Source organism: Balaenoptera acutorostrata, chromosome 9 (genome assembly GCF_949987535.1).
Source record: "Balaenoptera acutorostrata chromosome 9, mBalAcu1.1, whole genome shotgun sequence".
Taxonomy (NCBI): Eukaryota; Metazoa; Chordata; class Mammalia; order Artiodactyla; family Balaenopteridae; genus Balaenoptera; species Balaenoptera acutorostrata.
The window spans coordinates 53,078,356-53,103,058 of record NC_080072.1 but is presented as its reverse complement, the minus strand read 5'-3'; the positions used below and the strand labels follow the sequence as shown (position 1 = coordinate 53,103,058).

General features: G+C 50.2%; 1 protein-coding gene across 1 annotated transcript in view; it reads right to left on the bottom strand.

Moving 5' to 3' along the window:
* ARHGEF17 (Rho guanine nucleotide exchange factor 17) overlaps positions 1–24,703 on the bottom strand; it is a 61,043-nt gene that overhangs the window by 2,854 nt on the left and 33,486 nt on the right. Inside the window, exons 2-19 of the mRNA XM_007173754.2 lie at positions 22,908–22,985; positions 11,423–11,605; positions 8,885–9,001; positions 8,576–8,668; positions 8,180–8,356; positions 7,829–7,879; positions 7,470–7,579; positions 7,278–7,363; positions 5,523–5,641; positions 4,955–5,168; positions 4,219–4,292; positions 3,461–3,660; positions 2,979–3,277; positions 2,221–2,470; positions 1,843–1,929; positions 1,453–1,520; positions 1,074–1,222; positions 22–196 (exon numbers count right to left, since the gene is read on the bottom strand). Of these exons, the coding sequence (XP_007173816.2) occupies positions 22–196; positions 1,074–1,222; positions 1,453–1,520; positions 1,843–1,929; positions 2,221–2,470; positions 2,979–3,277; positions 3,461–3,660; positions 4,219–4,292; positions 4,955–5,168; positions 5,523–5,641; positions 7,278–7,363; positions 7,470–7,579; positions 7,829–7,879; positions 8,180–8,356; positions 8,576–8,668; positions 8,885–9,001; positions 11,423–11,605; positions 22,908–22,985 (2,530 nt within the window). The remainder of the gene's footprint in view (positions 1–21; positions 197–1,073; positions 1,223–1,452; positions 1,521–1,842; positions 1,930–2,220; positions 2,471–2,978; positions 3,278–3,460; positions 3,661–4,218; positions 4,293–4,954; positions 5,169–5,522; positions 5,642–7,277; positions 7,364–7,469; positions 7,580–7,828; positions 7,880–8,179; positions 8,357–8,575; positions 8,669–8,884; positions 9,002–11,422; positions 11,606–22,907; positions 22,986–24,703) is intronic.

Here is a 24,703-nt window from a genome sequence, read left to right as displayed (position 1 = left end):
GTGGTAGACTGAGGTCAGTACCTGCCAGCATCCTGTGCACGGGAGGTGTGACATCTACCTCTGCCAGCTGCTCAAAGGTGTCTGGATGGTAGAGACACACATGGGCACTACCTTTCAGTGTCACCCACACGCCCAGGCTGGAGTCCACCATGCAAGCCACGCTGCGGCTGGAATCCTGCCCCACGGAGAATGTATGCTGGGGGGCGGGGGTAGAGAGCAGATGGGTGACTGACAGGCCTGCCTTAGCTGGCCCCTCGCTGCCTTGTGCTTCACCAGTGCCCATCCATCCCTCCTTACAAATCACACCAAACCTCTCCAGAAAGCCCACCGGATTGACAGCAAAGGCAGCCTTGCTCCTTGGTCTGGATGATTAACCTTTCAAACCTTGGTTTCACTGGAGCCTCCCCACTGAAACCTCAGGAATTAAAATGGAAGTGCCCTTTCCCCATGAAACTTGAGTGAGTTAATGATCAGAGAAGTTCAAATCTTGAAGAGTTTTAAGAGCAATCACTGGCCTCACCCTGTACAGCTGGGGAACTGAAATCTAGAAGGGAAAGGAACCTGCCCAAGAGCATCAGCAAGTCAGTCACAAACCTGGGCCTGAACCTGGCTCTACACCTCTACACTCCCAGCCCAGCCAACGATGGGGTAAGTGAAAGGAAAATCAAGGGAACTAGTTACCCCTGGATACTACCAGGCTGACAATCTCTAATGTATATATAAATCAAATCAGGACTAAAGGCCAGAGTAATGCTAAGGGATACTGACATCAGGAAGGACCTTTGTCCACCCCCCGAAGACCCCAATACCTGAGTTGAGAAATGGGGTTGGGGGCGGGGAGGAGGAATAAAGAATTCTAATGTACATGGGGCACTTACTGTAGCCCTGATCGGCTAGAAAGGAAATAAGGATTTGAGAAGGACAGGGGCTGGCCCGGATTCATACAGTGGTCAGGGGAAAGCCCTGACCTCTCAGCTGGATGCTTTTTTATGGCCCCGTGGTCTCATCTCCTCTCGCGTGGGCCTGGCTCACCCCAAGCACCAATTCCCCAACCCCACCGCCATCCCCAATACCTCCAGCTGCAGTGTGTCAGGACTCAGGACAAGGACTCGGTTCTGGCAGCCACACCACAGCCGCCCACCCACAGACACCATCTTGGTGATGGGGCTCCCCTGAGCACCCAGGGTCACCGATTTGAGGTTCTGGGGGTCCCAGAAATGGCCTGGAGTGGGAGTGGGGTAAAGAAAACAGCAAACTCAATCTCGTATTGCATTGAGCCTCACCCTCCCTTGAAATAAGGTGCTGATAACCTCATTTATCAATGAGGACAGCAAAGCCCAGAGAAGACCTGGGAGTTACCCAGACTTGTGGCCCCAAGGCCCCAGCTTGCTCAAGAGGGAAATCCAATACCAGCAAGGGGCTCCGGGGGGAGGGGGAGGGGTGGGCACTCACCTACTTCTCTTTGGTAGACCACGAGCTCTCCATTGGCCAGAGACACAAACACCTGGTTATTCAGATACCTAGGCAAGGAAAAGGAGTCATCAAGGGTTTCAAGAAGCCAAAGGAGATCACCTGGGCCCAGGGACTCACAGATGTAATGGCTATGGTTCCTGAGAGACCACCTCCTCCCACCCCCCGTTCTCTAGGTGGTGGGCACCTGAGTCTAAGAAGAGGTAGTGACTTGCACAAGGACACGGTGTGTGAGAGGCACAGTTAGCCTAGGGCAGGCCTCTGGCCACTGAAAGGAGGGGCCAGTAGGGAAGGGGACCCGAGTGGGCAGAAGGAGGTCTGCATGTGTAGCTGAGAAGGGTCTGAACCAGAAGAGCCATCCAGGGGCCTTACAGGATGCAGGTCACAGAGGCCGCGTGCTGGAGCTTCAAGCTGTTCCTGCGATCACGGATGCTGTCAGAGGACTGGTACACGTGGACACTGTGGATCAGTGGTGTGTACCTGTGACAAGTGCTTGGGCATACCAATCCCTGGAGTCACCCCTATTTGCCTACTTGCCTCCACCAGGATCTCCTCCTGGCAGGTGCCCGCCCAAGGTACCAAAATCCCACGGCCTCCCTGTGGGTTTCAGACCCTCTGGCAGCCCCGGCTGGCAGTACCCTTGAGGTCTGAACCAAAGCCCTCCTACTTCTGCTTCAGGACACCATACAATTTCTAAAACAGGGACCTCAGGTTCTGGCACCGTGACCCCGGCACCTCCCCTGTTCCTACCAGCCATCCTCAGTGCCCAGCCACACAGAGCTCTGGTAGGCCTCAGGATCAACACTCAGCAGGTCCTCCAGGCTGCCACGGGTGAAGGAGCCACGGCTGGACCGGCGAAGGGCTCTCCCATCCATTGGGCTTGTGCCGCAGGGACTGCCAGGCCCGAAGGAGCCAGACAGTGGTAGGAAGCCAGGCTCCTGCTCCTCCTCCGAACTGGTAGTCTCTGCTGTGGCCTCCTTGGAGCTCGGGGTCTCCTCATCTGAGAAAGACAAAGGTCTCTTTCTCCATTCCCCTCTGCCAGGCCCAAGACCCGGTATCTTTCTAGGCCTTAATCTTCCCTCAATGCACCCTTCTGGGCCATGCTCCGCCTCAGGTCCTCCCACCATTGTTCTGCCCACACCCCCAGACCTCTGCATCAGCTCAGCCCTTGTTACCCTGCTGACTGACAGCTCCGTGCTACGGGCTCCTAGTCCTAGCCTGGCCCCCTCCAATCCACCACCATGGACAGAGGGACCAACCACTCCACCCCACCTACTCCATCTTCCTCAACTGGACATTCCAGGGTCCTCAGGATCCAGCCAGACCATCCCATGCTCTCTGGATCCTTGGTGTCATAGCCGCTGCCCCCAGTGCTCTCTGTGCTAACATCCTGAGGCTTGATTCCATGCCTTTGCCTATGCCCGTCCCTACTCACCCATCAGTAACAGCTGGGCTGCCCCCTGCTCTGGGCAGTCCACCCTGCCTGACAGTCCCAGCTGGATACTCACTGCCAAAGCTAGAGGAGATGGTGGACCGGCTGGCCTGGCTCTGCAGGGTCCCTGAGGGGCTGGGCGAAGACTCATCGTCAGAGTCACTGTCAAAGGGCACCAACTCCGGGCGGGGGTCACCCTCGGGGGGGCCTGGTGCCATCTCCAGGCCCGAGCCCGCAATGGAAATGTGCAGGCAGGGCTGGGGCCCCGGCTCGGCCAGCGTCGCCGCTTCCTCGTCTGCTGCCTCGACGTCCAGTTCTGGCCCGGTGGGCTCGGGTGCCGTCTCTGGGGGGTTCCTCAGAGATGCAGTCTGCTCCCTGAGAGACGAAGCGTGGGGACAAACGAGAGCCGCTAGTAGCCAGGTTCTGCCGCACTCGCCGGCACACCCTCCAGGCCCCGCCCACATTCACAGGACACGCCCACACCACTTCAGAAGGGCCTCAGTGTGTGTTGGGGGTGGGGACTCTGTCCCCAGGCCCCGGCCGTGGCCCGCGCCTCACCTGTGGCACCGGCGCTGCAGGCCTGGCACCGCCCCGATGCAGAGGATGCGGGCGGAGCAGACGGCGATGCAGGCCTCCACATCAGGCTCAGCGCGCAGGCTCAGCAGGCACACCTGGCCCACGTAGCCGTCGCTGTTGCACACCCACACCTCGGGCGTGGGCTCGGGGCAGCTGCTCAGGGTCGGGGCTGCGCATGAGAACTGCAGAAAGCGCCAAAGGATAGGGGAAGGTGAATGGAGGAATTGCTGCCAACTCCACACTGCTCTCCAGGCCCTCGTGGGTGTGTATGGATTCTCAACACACACTATGCATACACGTGCACACATACAGCACACATGACACTCTTTACACATCAAATGCACACATCCCTCTGTGATATAGGTATCATATATTCATATATGTGTGTACACATATATCTACTCCAAATATGATCACACATACATGTATGTGTGTAACAAATGCGAAAAATGGGAACTTTTGTCCATATGTATGCAGACGTATACAAGCACATAAATTAGACACTTTCACATCAATGGTATAGTTCTGTTCACATGCACAGATACATACATGCACGAATGTACCCATATACATGCGACACATATGCACTGTCCATGTGCTTGTGCAGAGAGCTGTACAAAGACATAGGGAGCCATTGCAATGTTCAAGACATGTACATGATGCTGTACACAGAACAAAAACACACGAACACATGCTGGCTTAGACTACATGCCCCCACCTACCCAGGTGCATACACACACCTGCATGCCGCTGCGGGTTTTCATGATGGGAATGGCCTTCAGGAACTCAGGGTCTAGACAGCTTTTGCTGGAGGCTGTAGAGGAGATGGACAGACAGACATTACTTAGCACCCACCTCACCCTGGTCCTGACCTTGCCCATCTCCCTTCCTCTCCTGCCTCTCAGGGTCTCTCCAGGGAAAATGAGGTGGCTGTGGGTTATGTCCTACTTGTCCTTGGCCTCAATTTTCCCATCTGTACAATGAAAGGGGTAGACCCAGAGGTCTCTAAGGATTTTCTATGGACCCCAATCAACAGCTTTCCCTGATCCAGGCCTGCTCAGTGTGTGTGTGTGTGTGTGTGTGTGTGTGTGTGTGTGTGTGTGTGTGTGTGTGTGTGTGTGTGTGTGTGTGTGTGTGTGTGTGTGTGTGTGTGTGTGTGTGTGTGTGTGTGTGTGTGTGGTGTGTGTGTGTGTGTATGTGTGTGTATGGGGCTGAGGGGGAGGTCCTGGCCATCTACTCCCACGATAGGGCCCCTGCCCTAAGCTGACCCTATCCACAGAATCCCTGCCAAGGAGGCCCTGGGGAAGTCCTATATTTCTCTGCAGAAGTCTAAGTCCACCCTCCCACCAGCAGGGACTGGAACACAGGACATGGCAGTCTCGGGATTTCTGGCTCCTGATGTCACAGACAGCTGCAAGGTGCTGCCCACTGCCTGGAGGTTCTGGGAGGAGGGCACTGGCCCGGGCCCTGGCTTACCCAGTTTCCTCTTGGCCTCATCAAAGGCCTGCTCGAAGCCAAGGCGGGCGTCAGGGTGGGGGAACTCAAAGATGAAGGAGTCGGTGCCCTCGGGCCTCGTGGTGCACAGCTCCAGCTTGGTAGGAGGGAAGGAAAGCGCATAGCACAGCGCCTGCTTCTCCGACAAGTCCCGGTGCATGGCAGCTGAGAGGTCCCGCAGTGCATCGTCCAGGCCCTGCAAGGATGGGGGCCCAGGCCTCAGGGCCTCACTTCTCCCCACAGCCTGATCCTGACCTGGGGATGGGACTGGGGATCTGCCTTTTCCCTCAGACAGAAAATGGGACTCTCTTTACCCCCTGAGACCACAAGGTAGCCTGGCTCCCTCCCATAGACATGATGGGCCCTCTCTCCTCCCTCAGCTGGGGATGGAGCTGTGTCTCCACCCTTAGGCCTGGAACACATGACTTCCTTCAGATGGGGTGAGGCTGTATTTTCCCCCTCAGGTAACTGACAGGGATGTCCTCTCCCTCAGGCAAATGACAAGGCTGTTATTTCTCCTTCAGACTGGGTTAGGGAATCTCAGGCAGACCTGGTGGGGGAAACCGAGGCTCTCAGAGAGCTTGCTCATCTGGCCCAGGGTGGTCAGGTCCTCGTCCAGGCGGCTGATAGCTTTCTGGATGTTCTCTCGATTGGCGGCTTGGGATGCCCCTAGTGGGGACAGAGGAAGGCCATGGGCAGATCCAGACACAGACAAGGTCAGGCTTGGACAGACACTCCTCCCTTCCCCTCACAACTTGCAGTTGGGTGCAGGGAACAGCCTGACTAACTGACAGCTTGTAAACCGCAAGACCTCAGGTTAACATTAACCCCAAAGTTAATGGGCAGCTTGGACAGAACCTCCAGGCCCAAGAGCAGGGGACTGGGCCTGATTCACAGCCACCTGGCACAGGGTGTCGGTCCCTTGGAGAACTCCCTGGAAGAGCACAAAGGATAAACAGCAGACGGCCCTGCAGGTTATGCATGCTCCAGCTGACGCTGGAGTGCTGGGTGGTACAGCCTCCCAGAGGGGAGTCAGCTGGGTAGGCAGAGCCTCCGGCAGTCAAATTTGCTGACCAGGGACTCAATTCCCCCACAAAGGGGGGAGCAATGAGCTGACGACCTAGATTCTCTGGTCCTGTCCCGTACTTGACCACTGCCAAGTAGCTGGCCCTACGGGCCTGGCTGGGGGCGAATGCCCTGGACCCGTGGCCCACCAATGGGCTGAGTAGACGGCAGTGGAGGGTACTAGACAAGCCAGGGCTGAGGATATCTCCTGCTCCTTCTGAGGGGAAACTGTTCCCCCAGAACCCTCCCCCACCTGGGCAGCCACGCTTTCTTCCCTATGACCCTGCCCCTCTCTGGCCACAGCTGACTGGACCAGGTGTGGACACCTAACCTAAAGGTAGTCATTTTCTCCACCGGCCTGTTCTCTAGTGAGAAGAGATGAACCGGACCAATAATCAGCTTGTTTTCCTACACAGGGGCCCGTGGGGGGCAGGCCTGGGTTCACCTAGGGGCTGAGTGAGTCTCTCCCTCACCCCGAGGGCCACCTCAAGAGAGCTCAGGGACAGAGTCTGGACCTGACCTGCCTGCCGGTCCAGAGGTGCCCTCACCACCATCCCAGAACCACCACCCCACTCAGGAAGGTGAACTGAGCATCCTGGAGCAGCTGGGGCTGAGAGCTGAGGGAGAAAGGCCGCGATGCAGAAAAGGCCATGAGGGATCACGGGAGTTATGAGGAGGCAGAGAAAGCTGACAGCAGTGAGGAGAACCGGCACAGAGGGGAGTGGGGGAGGAGGGGGGAGGGAGGAACACACAGCAGGAGGAGAGGTTCTTTGAAGCCGCTGCCTCAGCTCCCAACAGTCTCCGCCCCAAACAAAAGGATCATTCCAACCAGCCTTTTGACTGGACTGACTTGAGTCTGTTCCCCAGGCACAAAACTGGTGGCCCAGAACAGTGCGCCATCATCTACTATGAGGCGCCTAAAGGCGCTTACGCACTGAATCAAGGCTACGGGTATGTCTGCGCTCCCTGCACCACCGCAGCCTAGTCCACCTGCTAGCCCGTGGCAGGCCCCTGCCCAGTCAGAAGGTGGTCTGCACGGACAGGCCCTGGTCCGGCTCTGCAGGGCACAAACCGGATCCCGCACGCCAGCCCCCTTGGACAGGATGGGAAAGTGAGGCCAGAAAGCAGAAAAGCAGATAGATAGCCAGCCAACCTGACCACAACTCAAACCCCCCAGGCAGGCTTCTCAGAGGAAGACCCCCAAAGCCCAGAACCCCGGGCAGGCCTGAGCCAGCCCCACCTTTGATGATGTCTGCGTCTTCCAGAGGCAGCTTCCACAGCAGCTTGTACTTGCTGGCCGTGTCAATGACGCTGGCTGCCGTGTACCTGTGGGGAGCCAAGGGGGTGCTCTGGCCAGGGCTGGGGAGTGGGCCCACGGAGGGACAACCGCTCCCCCCTGCCCGAGCTCCCCAGCCGTATCCCGGCCACTCACAGGCTCATGGAGCTGCGCCGCAGGGAGCCTGACTTCCGCTTCAGGGTGGTGCAAAGGATGAGGTCCGTGAACAGGAAAAGGGACCGGTCCTTCTTGCCACCGACTGCCTTCTGTGGGGCCCGACGCAGGATTCAGGCCCAGAGGCCCACCCTCCTGCCCACCGTGCCCAAGGGGACAGCCAGGCCCAGGGAGGGGGGAGGGCTCCCCCGCATGCCCAGAGGCAGAGGCAGAGCTGGGACCTGACCCAGGGCTCCTGCTGGGGTGGAAGAGCAGGAGGCCCGTGGGCAGAAGCTGTGAGCAGAAGTGTGAAGAAAGCAGGGAGGTGGCGACAGGTGGGCAGATAACGGGACACTTCTTACCACTTCAATGACCATCTCCTGCCTCAGGAACCGCCGCAGAGGGGCCTGGAGCTGTCGGGCAGGAGGGACAAGGCATCTTGAAGGCTCATTATGACTCCCTCCCCTCCCCAGACCCCGGTGACGCCTTGGCCCCGCTCCAAGGGCCAGGCCAGTGGAAGCAACATCTTGTCCACCCTCTTGATGCTGTGTTGTCAGGCCACGGGATATGTGGCCAGAAACAGACACAGGAGAGGACACAGATGTGGACAGAGATGGATGCAAACACACCGCAGACACTGCTGTGGACGTGGACATGGCCACAGTTCCAGGTTGGAACCAGGCATGGGTGGAGCGGTGCAGGGCGGCACTCACATCCTCCATGCCCTCGATGTGGGCCTCGATCTCCTGCAGCACACGGGCATGCCGCTCTGCCTCCTCGGCACTCCGCACGCCCTTGTTGATGCGTTCAGCCACCTGCTTGATGTTGCGCTGTGCATCCAGCAAGAGCGGGTGGTCCGGGTGGTCCTCAGGCGTGTGCTTTAGGAGGTCCTGGGGTGGGAAGGGGCACCAGACCTCTGCTTAGCTGCCCCTGTCAGGCCCTGGGGCCCCACAGTGACTGCTGGAAGAGGAGGGACTGGGGGTAGACTCCAGAAAGGACTTCCTTTCCTACCTGACCCCTGTGTCTCCACCAAGTGGGGGCCACAGAGCCCCCTGCATCCCCACATGCCTCCAGGCTTTGCCCACCTGCCCACCCAGCCCCATGCCCACCTTCACCAGAAGCTCATAGCGTGGGATCCGCTGCACGGGCTTGATCATGAGGTCGGACAGTGCCTGCTTCTCCTTGTTCTCACGCATGCTTTGCTGAAACCCAAAACAGGGTGGATGGGCACCCAAGTGAGGAATGACATGCAAAGATGGAAATGTCCTGGGACAGGTCCCCAGCAAGCCCCTCCAGCTCAGCCCAAGGGCAGACACTGACCCACAGGGTAGGGCTCTGGTGTCCAGGCTGGGGGCTCCTGGGGCCCCCAAAGCTGGCCCACGGAGGGTGGCCTCCATCCCCCTGCCTGGCCTCAGTACCTCCAGGAACTTGAGAAAGGCAGGCCTCGCCTCCTTAGCCACACGCACGGCGTCCTTTGCATTGAGAAAGTTATCGACATAGGCAGAGTAGATGTTGACCAGGACGTCCTTGGAGAACTGTGGGTGAAGAGGCAGGTTGGGGACCCTCAAGGTGTCCCCTACCCCACCTCACCCTGTCTTGGTTTCCACTAATTTGCGAGCCAACATCTTTTCTCTCCATCTGGAAATGATATGGTCTCTAAGGGATTGGGCATGTGCTCCTGTGTCATGTGTACATGTCATATGTGTGACTGTGTGATTAAGTGTGTGCACACACACAGTTTCTTATCTGTGTGTGATCATATGCACATGTACATATGTGTGCCTGGACATGTTCTGTGTGCTCAGACCAGGTTCTCTCTCTTCCAACTGGGCTTTGCCATCCCCTGGTCTCCAACCCCACCAAGTCCAACCAGGCAGGTCTCCCTCCTCACTGTCCTCTGAGTGACACAGGCTCTTTCCCGCTGCATGGCTTTTGCTCATGTGATTCACTCCACCAGGAAGGCCCTTCCCCCATCTAAATCTCACCCACCCTAAGGCTGAGCTCCGGTACTGCCGCCTCCAGGAAGTATTCCCTGCCCTGACAAGGGCTCTGCCTGGAACTATACCTGGCCTCTGGCCTCCCTGATCCCCCAAGACAAGTCTCCCCTCTCCAAGGAGACAGGTGCTCCCATCCCTCCTAGTAAAGCCCTGCTCAGGGCTGGCACACACTGCCTGGTGGCTAATACCTGCTGGCTGGCTGATGGCTGGGCTAAATGTGGATATTCTTGGTCAGAAGCCCTGGCTGGAAGTTCTGATACCCCAGTTCCTGTCTCAGCTGCACCATGGATGGACCAGGTGACCTGTGGTGATGTTTCTGGCCCCCTCTGGGCCTCCAAATCCATGTTTCTAGGTTATAGAGGCCACTTGTCCCCCCACCCCAGATGTACTGCAGGGCAGAGGCTGAAGCAGCTCGGGGAGGAAGACAGCCCCTCAAACCACCCCTCCCCCGATCCTGGGACAGGGCACCCTATGCTGACCCCTCCGTCAGCATAGGCTTCCACTGCTGTCCTTGGTCAGCATCAAGGTCCAGGCAGGGGGATGAACCCAGTGACAGTGAGGGTTGTGATGGGCTGGAGACGTCAGCACTCAAGCTGGGGTCCCACCACCACCGGGCCAAGGTTCTCGTCACATCGATTTGCAGGTCAGCAGGGACCTTCTTAGGCCCAAGGTCCACCCCACAACATCACAAACACATGCAAACACACCCACATCCCATAAAAATAGATAAGGTGTTTTTTTGCTAGTAGAATTTTTTGGAAGGAGTTTTACAATTTCACTTTTGAATTATTTGGCTCTGAGTAAGCCTTTAGTTTGTGTTTCACTAGGATTTCTCATCCATCATCATGCCTTTTTGGGAATTCTGGCAAAATAACAAAATGTAACTGAAATTTTTTCAAATGGAATTAAATTCATGTAAATGAATACTAAATTTAACAATTAAAGAAAATGGCTTGTTATGTTTTACAAACGTTTAGTTGAACGTTCATTAGTTTTGCTTTTGCAGTCCTTTTTCAACTCTGAAGCCAATACCTTTCCTAAGGTCCCAATCACTATTGTAGGATCTTGAAAAGCTCACAGGCGGAAGTCTTGGAGGTGGTGAAAGGGCGGACAGTGTAGGGTAGAGCGTGGGCGCTGGAACCAGGTTTCTTGGGGGTGAATCCTCCACCACTTACTAACTGACTTTGATCAGGTTACTTTTTCTCTCTCTACATGGCAGAGTCATAAACTTTATTTTTTGTTTGTTTGCTTTTTGTGGGGTTTTTTTGGCCATGCCCCGCACAGCTTGCAGGATCTTACTTCCCTGTCCAGGGGTCAAACCCAGGCCCTAGGCAGTGAAAGCACAGAGTCCTAACCACTGGACCACCAGGGAATTCCCAGAGTCATCAACTTTAAACTTGGGAATAATCATACCTTTCTCCTTAGTGTTGTTGATATGTACAATATATTTAGAATGCCTAGCACATAATAAGTGCCAAATAGCCATTATTATTAAAATGTCTGATAGACAAAAGAGCTAGTCAAGACTAGGCCAGTGTCAACATCAAGCCCAAGTCCAGGGTCAGGATCAGGGCAATTGTTTACATTCAGGTTAAGGTAGGGGTTGAGGTCAGTAAGAGCATCCATTTGAGGTCTGGGTCACGGTCAGTGGCAGCTCAGGGTCAGGAGTAGGGTCAGGTCAGTGCCAGCAACTGGGATTGGGTCCAAGGTCAGGGTCAGTGTCTGGTTGGGGTTGGGATCCATGCCAGAGTCCAGCCAAGCTCTAGGGATGGGCAGTGTCCAGGTTCAGGTCAATCCAGGATCTGGGGTCACTACCAGTGTCTGGTCAAGTTCTGGGGTTGGATCAGGGATCAGAGTCAGTCTCCAGGAGGGGTGGAGGGGTCCATGGCAGCACCCAGCCCCTCCGAGGAGAGGCCAGAGCTTGTGGGGGCTATAGCAGTGGACAGCAGGGCCACTCACCGACTGGACAAGCAGGTCTCCCACCTTCTGCTGGGCATGCCAGGTCTGCACGCAGTGCCGCACCTGCTCCAGGAACTGCTCATGGTGCGCCAGGAGCTCTGGGATCTGGTCAAAAATCTCATCCACCAGTGACGGGTCACATAGCAAGGAGTTCTCTGGCTGCTTCAGTGGCTGCATATAGCCCTGGGGGACCCACAGGGTCAGTACAGGTTCCCTCAGAGACATGGCACCCCAACCCACCAGCATAGGTACACACAAAATCAACTGGGCCTGCAGCTCAGTGGCCCTGCCTCCCGGATCTCCCTCATTAGACTCGGAGCTCTGGGAGGGAGATGGGAAGATCTATTCCCACGCCCCTCACTCTGCCGCCCAGGGCCTGGCACAGGATGGGGGTGAGGGGTCTTGGGAAAGATCTGTCGGATGCGTGAATGAACAGAGCTTGGAGTGAAGAAAGCATGAAGACTGGGCTCCTGGGAGACCCCACACCCTAATTCAGCAATTATTTTTTTGAGCACTATGTGCCAGGCACTGTTCTAAGAACTGGGAGACAGCAGTGAACAAGAAAGATCAAAATCCCTGCCCTGATAGAGCATACAATCTAGTCAGATGAAACACACAAATAAAATAAATAAATAAATAAACCCACATTTCATCAAATTTAAGATGCATCATTAATCCATTTTTTTGAAAAACAATTTTATTGAACTATAATGCACATTCCACACAAGTCACTCTTTTAGAATATACAATGCAATGGTTTTTAGTATGTTCGCAGTTATGCAACTATCACCACAATCAATTTTAGAACATTTTCATTATCTTCCCAAAACAAATCCCATGCCCATTAACAGTCACTCACTCCCCACTCCCTACAACCCTTCCAGCCCTTGGCAACCACTAATCTACTTTCTCTATGGATTTGCCTTTTCTGGGTGGTTCATATAAATGAACTCAGACAACACATGGTCCTATGTAACTGACTTTTTTTTTTTTTTTTTTTTTTTTTTTTGGTAACCTACACTTCAGTATTTTTTAACAACTCAAAATTTTGTGATAGGGCATGATTCTTTTTTTTATTTTTTTTATTTTTTATTTTTTTAGAAATTTCATGTAATGTCTGAAACATTTATATTAACATATTTCCATACATATTTCCATACAAATACAAATATAAGATTTTTAGAAATTTCATGTAATGTCTGAAACATTTATATTAACATATTTCCATACAAATAACCCAATGAAAGTTTAGTATTAGTTGTTTTGTTTGTTTTTTTATACTGCAGGTTCTTATTAGGCATCAGTTTTATACACATCAGTGTATACATGTCAATCCCAATCGCCCAATTCAGCACATCACCATCCCCACCTCATCGCAGTTTTCCCCCCTTGGTGTCCATATGTCCATTCTCTACATCTGTGTCTCAACTTCTGCCCTGCAAACTGGCTCATCTGTACCATTTTTCTACGTTCCACATACATGCATTAACATACGATATTTGTTTTTCTCTTTCTGACTTACTTCACTCTGTATGACAGTCTCTAGATCCATCCACTTCTCAACAAATGACTCAATTTCGTTCCTTTTTATGGCCGAATAATATTCCATCGTATATATGTACCACAACTTCTTTATCCATTCGTCTGTTGATGGGCATTTAGGTTGCTTCCATGACCTGGCTATTGTAAATAGTGCTGCAATGAACATTCGGGTGCACGTGTCTTTTTGAATTACGGTTTTCTCTGGGTATATGCCCAGTAGTGGGATTGCTGGGTCATATGGTAATTCTATTTTTAGTTTTTTAAGGAACCTCCATATTGTTCTCCATAGTGGCTGTATCAATTTACATTCCCACCAACAGTGCAAGAGGGTTCCCTTTTCTCCACACCCTCTCCAGCATTTGTTGTTTGTAGATTTTCTGATGATGCCCATTCTAACAGGAGTGAGGTGATACCTCATTGTAGTTTTGATTTGCATTTCTCTAATAATTAGTGATGTTGAGCATCTTTTCATGTGCTTCGTGGCCGTCTGTATGTCTTCTTTGGAGAAATGTCTATTTAGGTCTTCTGCCCATTTTTGGATTGGGGTGTTTGTTTCTTTGATATTGAGCTGAATGAGCTGTTTATATATTTTGGAGATTAATCCTTTGTCCGTTGATTCTTTTGCAAATATTTTCTCCCATTCTGAGGGTTGTCTTTTCGTCTTGTTTATGGTTTCCTTTGCTGTGCAAAAGCTTTGAAGTTTCATTAGGTCCCACTTGTTTATTTTTGTTTTTATTTCCATTACTCTAGGAGGTGGATCGAAAAAGATCTTGCTGTGATTTATGTCAAAGAGTGTTCTTCCTATGTTTTCCTCTAAGAGTTTTATAGTGTCCAGTCTTATATTTAGGTCTCTAATCCATTTTGAGTTTATTTTTGTGTATGGTGTTAGGGAGTATTCTAATTTCATTCTTTTACATGTGGCTGTCCAGTTTTCCCAGCACCACTTATTGAAGAGACTGTCTTTTCTCCATTGTATATCTTTGCCTCCTTTGTCATAGATTAGTTGACCATAGGTGCGTGGGTTAATCTCTGGGCTTTCTATCTTGTTCCATTGATCTATGTTTCTGTTTTTGTGCCAGTACCATATTGTCTTGATTACTGTAGCTTTGTAGTATAGTCTGAAGTCAGGGAGTCTGATTCCTCCAGCTCCATTTTTTTGCCTCAAGACTGCTTTGGCTATTCGGGGTCTTTTGTGTCTCCATACAAATTTTAAGATGATTTGTTCTAGCTCCGTAAAAAATGCCATTGGTAATTTGATAGGGATTGCATTGAATCTGTAGATTGCTTTGGGTAGTATACTCATTTTCACAATGTTGATTCTTCCAATCCAAGAACATGGTATATCTCTCCATCTGTTGGTATCATCTTTAATTTCTTTCATCAATGTCTTATAGTTTTCTGCATACAGGTCTTTTGTCTCCCTAGGTAGGTTTATTCCTAGGTATTTTATTCTTTTTGTTGCAATGGTAAATGGGAGTGTTTCCATAATTTCTCTTTCAGATTTTTCATCATTAGTGTATAGGAATGCAAGAGATTTCTGTGCATTAATTTTGTAACCTGCAACTTTACCATATTCATTAATTAGCTCTAGCAGTTTTCTGGTGGCAGTTTTAGGATTCTCTATGTATAGTATCATGTCATCCGCAAACAGTGACAGTTTTACTTCTTCTTTTCCAATTTGTATTCCTTTTATTTCTTTTTCTTCTCTGATTGCCGTGGCTAGGACTTCCAGAACTATGTTGAATAATAGTGGTGAGAGTGGACATCCTTGTCTCGTTCCTGATCTTAGAGGAAATGCTTTCAGTTTTTCACCATTGAGAGTGATGTTTGCTGTGGGTTTGTCATATATGGCCTTTATTATGTTGAGGTAGGTTCCCTCTATGCCCACTTTCTGGAGAGTTTTTATCAGAAATGGGTGTTGAATTTTGTCAAAAGCTTTTTCTGCATCTATTGAGATGATCATATGGTTTTTATTCTTCAATTTGTTAATATGGTGTATCACATTGATTGATTTGCGTATATTGAAGAATCCTTGCATCCCTGGGATAAATCCCACTTGATCGTGGTGTATGATCCTTTTAATGTGTTGTTGGATTCTGTTTGCTAGTATTTTGTTGAGGATTTTTGCATCTATATTCATCAGTGATATTGGTCTGTAATTTTCTTTTTTTGTAGTGTCTTTGTCTGGTTTTGGTATCAGGGTGATTGTGGCCTCATAGAATGAGTTTGGGAGAGTTCCTTCCTCTGCAATTTTTTGGAAGAGTTTGAGAAGGATGGGTGTTAGCTCTTCTCTAAATGTTTGATAGAATTCACCTGTGAAGCCATCTGGTCCTGGACTTTTGTTTGTTGGAAGATTTTTAATCACAGTTTCAATTTCATTACTTGTGATTGGTCTGTTGATATTTTCTGTTTCTTCCTGATTCAGTCTTGGAAGGTTATACCTTTCTAAGAATTTGTCCATTTCTTCCAGGTTGTCCATTTTATTGGCATAAAGTTGCTTGTAGTAGTCTCTTAGGATGTTTTGTATTTCTGCGGTGTCTGTTGTAACTTCTCCTTTTTCATTTCTGATTTTATTGATTTGAGTCCTCTCCCTCTTTTTCTTGATGAGTCTGGCTAATGGCTTATCAATTTTGTTTATCTTCTCAAAGAACCAACTTTTAGTTTTATTGATCTTTGCTATTGTTTTCTTTGTTTCTATTTCATTTATTTCTGCTCTGATCTTTATGATTTCTTTCCTTCTGCTAACTTTGGGTTTTGTTTGTTCTTCTTTCTCTAGTTTCTTTAGGTGTAAAGTTAGATTGTTTACTTGAGATTTTTCTTGTTTCTTTAGGTAGGCTTGTATAGCTATAAACTTCCCTCTTAGAACCGCTTTTGCTGCATCCCATAGGTTTTGGGTCGTCGTGTTTTCATTGTCATTTGTCTCTAGGTATTTTTTTATTTCCTGTTTGATTCCTTCAGTGATCTCTTGGTTATTTAGTAACGTATTGTTTAGCCTCCATGTGTTTGTCTTTTTTACGTTTTTTTCCCTGTAATTCATTTCTAATCTCATAGCGTTGTGGTCAGAAAAGATGCTTGATATGATTTCAATTTTCTTAAATTTACTGAGGCTTGATTTGTGACCCAAGATGTGATCTATCCTGGAGAATGTTCCGTGTGCACTTGAGAAGAACGTGTAATCTGCCGTTCTTGGATGGAATGTCCTATATATATCAATTAAATCTATCTGGTCTATTGTGTCATTTAAAGCTTCTGTTTCCTTATTTATTTTCATTTTGGATGATCTGTCCATTGGTGTAAGTGAGGTGTTAAAGTCCCCCACTATTATTGTGTTACTGTCGATTTCCTCTTTTATAGCTGTTAGCAGTTGCCTTATGTATTGAGGTGCTCCTATGTTAGGTGCATATATATTTATAATTGTTATATCTTCTTCTTGGATTGATCCCTGGATCATTATGTAGTGTCCTTCCTTGTCTCTTGTAACATTCTTTATTTTAAAGTCTATTTTATCTGATATAAGTATAGCTACTCCAGCTTTCTTTTGATTTCCATTTGCATGGAATATCTTTTTCATCCCCTCACTTTCAGTCTGTATGTGTCCCTAGGTCTGAAGTGGGTCTCTTGTAGACAGCATATATATGGGTCTTGTTTTTGTATCCATTCAGCCAGTCTATGTCTTTTGGTTGGGGCATTTAATCCATTCACGTTTAAGGTAATTATCGATATGTATGTTCCTATGACCATTTTCTTAATTGTTTTGGGTTTGTTTTTGTAGGTCCTTTTCTTCTCTTGTGTTTCCCACTTAGAGAAGTTCCTTTAGCATTTGTTGTAGAGCTGGTTTGGTGGTGCTGAATTCTCTTAGCTTTTGCTTGTCTGTAAAGCTTTTGATTTCTCCATCAAATCTAAATGAGATCCTTGCTGGGTAGAGTAATCTTGGTTGTAGGTTCTTCCCTTTCATCACTTTAAGTATTTCATGCCACTCCCTTCTGGCTTGCAGAGTTTCTGCTGAGAAATCAGCTGTTAACCTTATGGGGGTTCCCTTGTATGTTATTTGTCGTTTTTCTCTTGCTGCTTTCAATAATTTTTCTTTGTCTTTAATTTTTGCCACTTTGATTACTATGTGTCTCGGCGTGTTTCTCCTTGGGTTTATTCTGTATGGGACTCTCTGCGCTTCCTGGACTTGGGTGGCTATTTCCTTTCCCATGTTAGGGAAGTTTTCGATTATAATCTCTTCAAATATTTTCTCTGGTCCTTTCTCTCTCTCTTCTCCTTCTGGGACCCCTATAATGCGAATGTTGTTGCGTTTAATGTTGTCCCAGAGGTCTCTTAGGCTGTCTTCATTTCTTTTTATTCTTTTTTCTTTAGTCTGTTCCGCAGCAGTGAATTCCACCATTCTGTCTTCCAGGTCACTTATCCGTTCTTCTACCTCAGTTATTCTGCTATTGATTCCTTCTAGTGTAGTTTTCATTTCAGTTATTGTATTGGTCATCTCTGTTTGTTTGTTCTTTAATTCTTCTAGGTCTTTGTTAATCATTTCTTGCATCTTCTCAATCTTTGCCTCCATTCTTATTCCGAGGTCCTGGATCATCTTCACTATCATTATTCTGAATTCTTTTTCTGGAAGGTTGCCTATCTCCACTTCATTTAGTTGTTTTTCTGGGGTTTTTTCTTGTTCCTTCATCTGGTACATAGCCCTCTGCCTTTTCATCTTCTCTGTCTTTCTGTAACTGTTGTAACTGACTTTTTTAAAAAATTTAATTTAATTTTTTTATACAGCAGATTCTTATTAGTTATCCATTTTAGATGCATCATTAATCTTATTTATCTCAAAAAATCTGCTGCCAATTAAGTTATTATAGGCCATCAATTATAGAATGAACCTGGATTTCAGAGATGGTAAAATGTGAAGAATGTGTCTTAGAATCAACTACATGTGGAAGTCCTGTGGTAAATTAAAAGGTGTTAATTGCTGTGGGGAAAATAAAGCAGGGAGGGGTATGGGGGGGCATATGGAAAGTTACTGAAGGCTTATTTGACACTATCTTAACACTGTTTTCACAGTTTTCAGATCTTCTGGTCAATCAGTGACTAAAACTCCCATTTTTCACCTCAAATCTGCATTCAGTGGTGTTTCCTGAGCATGAATAGCCCTGCTCAGTGGCTGCTGTCTCATTTAGATGTCGCCCTCTACTGGCCTAAATTGTAACTACAAGCCAAAGAAACAAGGCTGTTTGAAAAAGTATATGGAATACTGCAATAAAATTTATATCAAACATTTTAAAAACCTAGCTTGTTGTAAAACAAGCTTGAGAAAGTAAAGCTCAACAGAATCCTCTCGCCTGGTTTGGGATTCTGAAAAGGTTGGTGAGGAGACAGGCGGCCTCCCTCTCACAGCTCCTAGGCTAGTCTGCACCAGGGCCGGATCTGTGCCAAGGTCTGTTGCCCAAGGAGCAGGAGCTAAACCGCTCACTTCCAGGTCCCAGCGCCTCACAAAGAAGCCTGCACACAGTGGAAGGAAAGAATAAACAGTGACTGGGAACCCGATGCAGAACCTGCTAGGAGCCAGCACCTGCGTTCACTCACCACATACTCGCTGAGCAACTATTGTGTGTCCCGCCTTCTAAGCACAGGCTGCATCTGTGGGCAGACAAAAGTCCCTGTGCTTGTGCAGTTGACAATTTAGTGGAAGGAGGTGGAAAATAAGCACCATAAGTAACAAAATTATCACACAGTATATCAGAAGGTAGTAAGTGCAGCGGGAAATAAGACAGGGAGTTGGTCAGGGAAAGAGGGGTTGTTAGCTAGGAATTGGGAGTTGAAGAAAGACTCCAAGGTTGAGGGTGACACTGAGGAATGGGTGCAGCTTTAGGACCTGGGTTCAAATCCCACCTCTTTCCGGCTATTAACCTTGGTATTTAACTTCTTTCTTCATTTTAAACTCCTGGCTTGCAGGAACAATACCAATCAATTTGGGTGGCAGTGGTCACTACAAAGGGAACACCGGGGCTGTAGAGTCCAATCTGTTTGAATATCACCTATGCTTAGGGAGCACCGTAGAGTGAGACTGACAGGGATTCAACCCAGGCTGTGGCACTTCCTAGCTCTGTGAACCTGAGCAAGTTGCCTTACTTCTCTGTGCTTAGTTTTATCATCTGTAAAATGGGGGTTTATAGTGAGGTTTATATGAATTAACTTATATAACACACATATTAAGCACTCAATAAATGTCAGCTCTTAGTACTACTTCCTATGGTCTGAATGTGTCCCCCCAAAATTCGTATGTTGAAACCTAATCCCTGAAGTGGCGGTTATTTGGAGGTGGGGCCTTTGGGAGGTAAGTCGGTCATGACGGTCAAGCTCTTGTGAATGGGATTTGCGCCCTTTAAAAGAGGCTCCAGAGAGCTCCCTCAGCCCTTTCACCAAGGAAGAAGACACAGTGAAAAGACAGCCTTCCATAGACCAGGAAGCCAGTCCTCACCAGCAATGAATCTGCCAGCACTTTGATCTTGGACTTCCCAGCCTCCAAAACTATGAGAAATAAATTTCAATTTGTTTAAGCCACCCAGTCTAGGGAATTTTTATTACAGCAGCCCAAACAGACTTAACAGTCTGTTACCACTTAATAGATGGATGACCCTGGGCAGGTTTCTTAACCTCTTTGAGCCTTCATTTCCTCAGATGAAGAAGAGCATTATAATATCTGCCTCACAAGGTTAATACAAGGATTAAAGGTGATTTTACATACACACACTCACACACACATGCATGCATGCAGGTAGAATTGCCAGGCAGTATGCTAAATTATTCACGCATCTCGTAATCTGCACCTGAGACATGTACTATTATTATTCCCACTCAACAGACAAGGAAACAGAGGTAGAGACTGGATATGTAACTTGTTCCAGGTCACACGGCTGGTCAAGAGGTAGTGCCAAGTTTGAACACTGGTGGCCTGGCTCCAGAGCTGTGCTCCGCACCCCTGGGCTGGACCTCAGTCCCTCCAACACACCAGGGCTGCCTCGAGTGACAGCTGGCTTCAGCTGACACTGTTTTGGCCCACCTCCACCCCTCCCCACCCAACTCTCAGTCTGGTGTCCTCAGCACCATCCTCCCTTAGCTCTTCCACCCGCAGGCCCTGCAAGCCTCCACGTGTGCAGCCCTGCAGCCTGGAGACTCAGAGGTAGAGAGGCACGCCCAGCCCCATCACCTTTTAATCTTCGCGCTGAGAGAAGGGGATGATTAGTTACATCTTGCAGACAAAAACACGGAGGCTCAGAGGAGTGAGGTGATTAGGCTAGCATCACCCAGAAGGGAGGCAAGTGACTCAATCCCTGGACTGTCTGACTCCCATGCCTTTGACTCCCACCTAGGGGACGACAAAGGACCCCTCAGACCCCTGCATGTCTACTCCTGCCTGGCAGGCAGGGGCACCTCTTAAAGATGGAATTCCAGTTATGGCCCTCCTGTGACTTCCTTGTGCTCACAGTGAAGGCCAGCTCCTTGCCCAGCAGCCACACTGGCCACCTCCCCATCCCTAGCTACTCTAGGTTTCCTCCAGCCTCCCAGCCGTTGTTCCTGCTGTGCTCTCCGCCTGGAACAACTCCCTCCGTGCTCTCCCCCTACTTAACTCCTACCCACCCTTCAGGTCTTAGCTAAACACCCAACACTCTGGCCCCCGACACCAGGGCAGACCCCCAGTCTGTGTTCTCATCTCTCTATGCATTTAAAAAATATATATACATAAAAGCAATTTATTTTTGTGGTAAAATATATATAGCATAAAATTTGCCATTTTAATCATTTTTAAGTGAACAGTTCAGTATGCCCACATTAAAGTACATTCATGTCGCGATTTCCCTGGTGGTGCAGTGGTTAAGAATCCGCCTGCCAATGCAGGGCACACGGGTTCGAGCCCTGGCCCAGGAAGATCCCACATGCCACAGAGCAACTAAGCCCATGTGCCACAACTACTGAAGCCCGTGCGCCTAGAGCCCGTGCTCCGCAACTAGAAAAGCCACCACAATGAGAAGCCTGAGCACCGCAACGAAGAGTAGCCCCTGCTCGCCACAACTAGAGAAAGCCCGCGTGCAGTAACGAAGACCCAACACAGGAAAGAGAGAGAGAAAGAAAAAGAAAGAAGGAAAGAAAGAAGGAAGGAAGGAAAGAAAGAAAGAAAGAAAATTCATGTTATGGAACCATCACCACCATTCATCTCCAGAACTTTTTTTCAGCTTCCCCAACTGAAACTCTGTACCCATTAAACACCAACTCCCCATTTCTCCTTTCCCCCGCCACTGGCAACCCCATTCTCCTTTCCGTCTTTATGAATTTGGCCATTCTAGGTACCCCATATAAGTGGAATCATTCAGTATTTGTCCTTTTGTGACTGGCTTAGTTCACTTAGCATAATGTCAAAGAACTTGTAGCATGTGTCAGAATTTCCTTCCTTTTTAAGGTTGAAAAATACACTAAGTATACTCTCCGTGCACTTTTGCATCACCATTTGTCCTCACGCATGGTCTGCCTGGTTACTGTCAGTCTCTGCCACAGACTGTGAGCTCCAGGAGACAGGACCTTACCACTCATGCTCACTGCTGAACCCCACAGAGAACGCTGCCTGCTACGCAGAAGGTGCTTGTTGCGGATTTGTGCAGTGAATGAATGAATGAATACTCTGAATGTTTCCAGGGCTCTCCCTTCCACCCTTTGCTCTTGCTCTGCCCAGGTGGCTTGAACAAACCTGTCCTCAACTGTGATTGCCAGGCCCCACTTCAGCTCAGACCCACGCTTTCTATCCTGGGCCCCAGACCCACAAGTGCATCCCAGATCATGGGCTTTCCCAGACCCACGCATCTGAACCTGAACTCACCCTCTCGCCCCACCTGTTCTAGGTAGCGCTCCTCTAGTGCCTTCATCGCCCAGGCCAGAGCCCAGGCATCATCCCGGGCTTCCCCACCTTGCCCCACACAGCCAACCAGTTACCATGCCTGGCCCGACCAGTCGACTTCCTAAATGTCTGTCCCCAACTCTCCCTCCCTGCAGCCTCTGGCCTGGTCGTGACTTCTCCTCCCTTGCCTGACCTCAGTTGCCTTGGCCTCCTCTTCTGCTACCCCTCTTCCCAGCAGTCAGACAGATTTTGTAAAGCATGAGGGAGGCTACACATCACCCCTGCTCAAAGCCTCTCAGTAGTCTCCAGGGCGCTTGGTAGAGTCCAAACCCTCCTCCTGGTATCGAGGGACCCCACCACGTGAGCTCTGCTGGCTCCCTCAGTGTCACCACAGGACTGACCCTTTGTGCTCTGTGCCGGCCACATGGACCCCTGAAAGTGCCAGGCCTCTCCTTATTCGACTTTGCACATGCTGTTCCTGCTGCTGAGAAGGCAGGGTAGGAGGAAGCCAGCACCTCCTCCAGGGAAAATTCCCTGACCCCACACCTCCCTGGGGCCCCCTGATGCCTTGAGAGCCCATATACTCAACTATGTCCCCAGCAGGACTGTCAGCTCCTGTGGCAGAGGCTTATCTCTTATTCATCCCTGTGTTTCCTGCACCTGGAACAGGGCCTGGCACAAAGCAGGTGCTAACATTTAATTCCATTCAACCAATATTTTTCCAGTCAATGAATAAAGTGAAGGCGGGGGGTGGGGAACCAGAGGGGATTCACAGATCCAAGCTCAGACTCAGGGCTGCCAAGGGAGGTGGAAGGACGGTAGGAGGAGGGAGCATCTGCCCTGGGGTGCCCCGGTCACACCAGCATTAAGGCCCCTCCCACATTCTCTCCTGCCCTGGAGGGGGCTTCCTCCCATGGAGGAATGGGATGCCCCAGGGTCATTCCTCTCTAACTTCAGTCCCCTGTCCACAAAATGGGTTTGTTCCCACATGTCTGACAGCCACCTAGACTCAGAATGGTTGCTCTCAGGGACCCAGGCCAGGCCAGCCTCAAGCCTCACCTGCATCAGGGTGCGCAGTGACTCCACATACGACTGCTCTGTGTCCAGCAGGGTCATGGTCACATGCTTCCGCATGTCCTGGGGGGACAGAAGGCAGAGGATGAGCAGTGCCTTGTTCTTCTCACACCCACCACCTGCAGTCACACGGGCCCAGAGAGCCCATCCACGCCCTCTCCCCGGTCTTCAAGGCCTGTCCTCCCCGCAAAGCACCCTGGACCCCAACTCTGCAGGTCTGTGCTCACGTGCTCCCCCTGCAGGGAGTGCCTCCTCCTGCAACTCAAATGCCTGCCTCCCCGGACTGTGCCCCTCAACCCTTGCCCCTCTACTCCCATTCCCAAGGCTACTGACAGATCTGGAGATCTCCTGTTTACTTCTTGGCTCCCCTGTTGGGCTCCTGAAAAGGACTCAAAAAAAATCAATAACTTCTCACATTTGTGAAAGTCAATGCCTCCAGGCCACCCCCCACTCCAGCTGCCAACTCTGAAAACCCCACCTTCAGGCTCAGCACTGTGGGGTCAGTCCCTACCTTGGGCTTCACACCATTCCAGAAAGTCAAAAATGTCACCTCCTGCTACATATGAAGAAAAGGTGGACCAGAGAGGTAAAGTCAGTGCTGAATGTCATGCAGCAAGGTAGGGGCAGGGCTCAGCCACTCTCAGACAAGTCTGGATCCCAGTTCACTCAGTAAAAGAGGCTAACTGAGCCTTACTCCACACCAGGCACTATTCTAAGCATTGTGCATTATTTTATCCTTCTGACCACTCTGTGAGGTATATGTGATTATTCTTCCCATTTTAAGGATGAGGAAAAGGAGATCTAGGCACCAACACCTCCATCCTGAGGCTCTGAAGATCTGCATTATGGAGTCCCTAAGGGGTCACCCAGACTCTGCACCCACACACCCAGGGACAAGGTGCATATCCCTGACAGGGCAGCCCGTATTCTGTGGGAAGGTTTTGCTGGAAGTCAGTCTAAGGATGCCCTCTCTGTGTTCCACCCCCTGGGACTCAGCTTACCTACTGCCCCTTGCCACCAGTTTCTAAGCCTCTGGCCCACTCCTCCTCCAGGAAGCCTTCCCAGGTGGCGCACCTCCAACAGATTCCCTTCCCAGGCAAGGACTCTACTCTAGGTCTCCTCCAAGCCCTGGAGTGGTCCTGAGCAAGGTCCCTAACTCCCCAGGGCCCAGATCTCTGGGGCTTATTCTTCCCTCTCCACTCTCCCTCCCAGTCCTCAGCTTGGCCTCAGCTGGAGTCTGGGCTCCAGCCATCAAGGCCTGCTAGTCTGCGTGGATGCTCTTTGCATGTGGCAATGCCATGGTGGGTTGTCCATGTCTGTGGCATCCTTCTAGTCCCCACCCTTGGGAGCCCCTCAGGGTAGGGACTCAACCAGTGGAGCTGCCCTGGTCACTACTGTGCCCAGGGTCTATGTCTGCTGAGTGTGCCCAAGTGCCAGGCCGGTCCAGCCTACCTGATCCAGCCACTGCTCATCCCTCTGCTCGTGGACACCTTAGGTCCCCCCCTCCCTCTGACCCGGGGACTCAGGGGTCATGCCTGTCCCCAAGCCTGTACTACAATGAGGCATACTTAGAAAAGTGGTCTCCTCTGCTAGGAACTCAGGGGTGGGGGTGTGAATGACACCCCCTTGGGGGAGCGGAAGAGGCTGCCTTGCCCTACCCCCCAGCCCTGTGCTCCGATGGGTGAGAAGGCACTGAACCCTGCCTCAGAGCCCCAGCTACAGCCAGACCATCTATCCTCAGTGCTTCTGAGGCCTTTAAAAAACTGGGGCAGCTTCCAGTA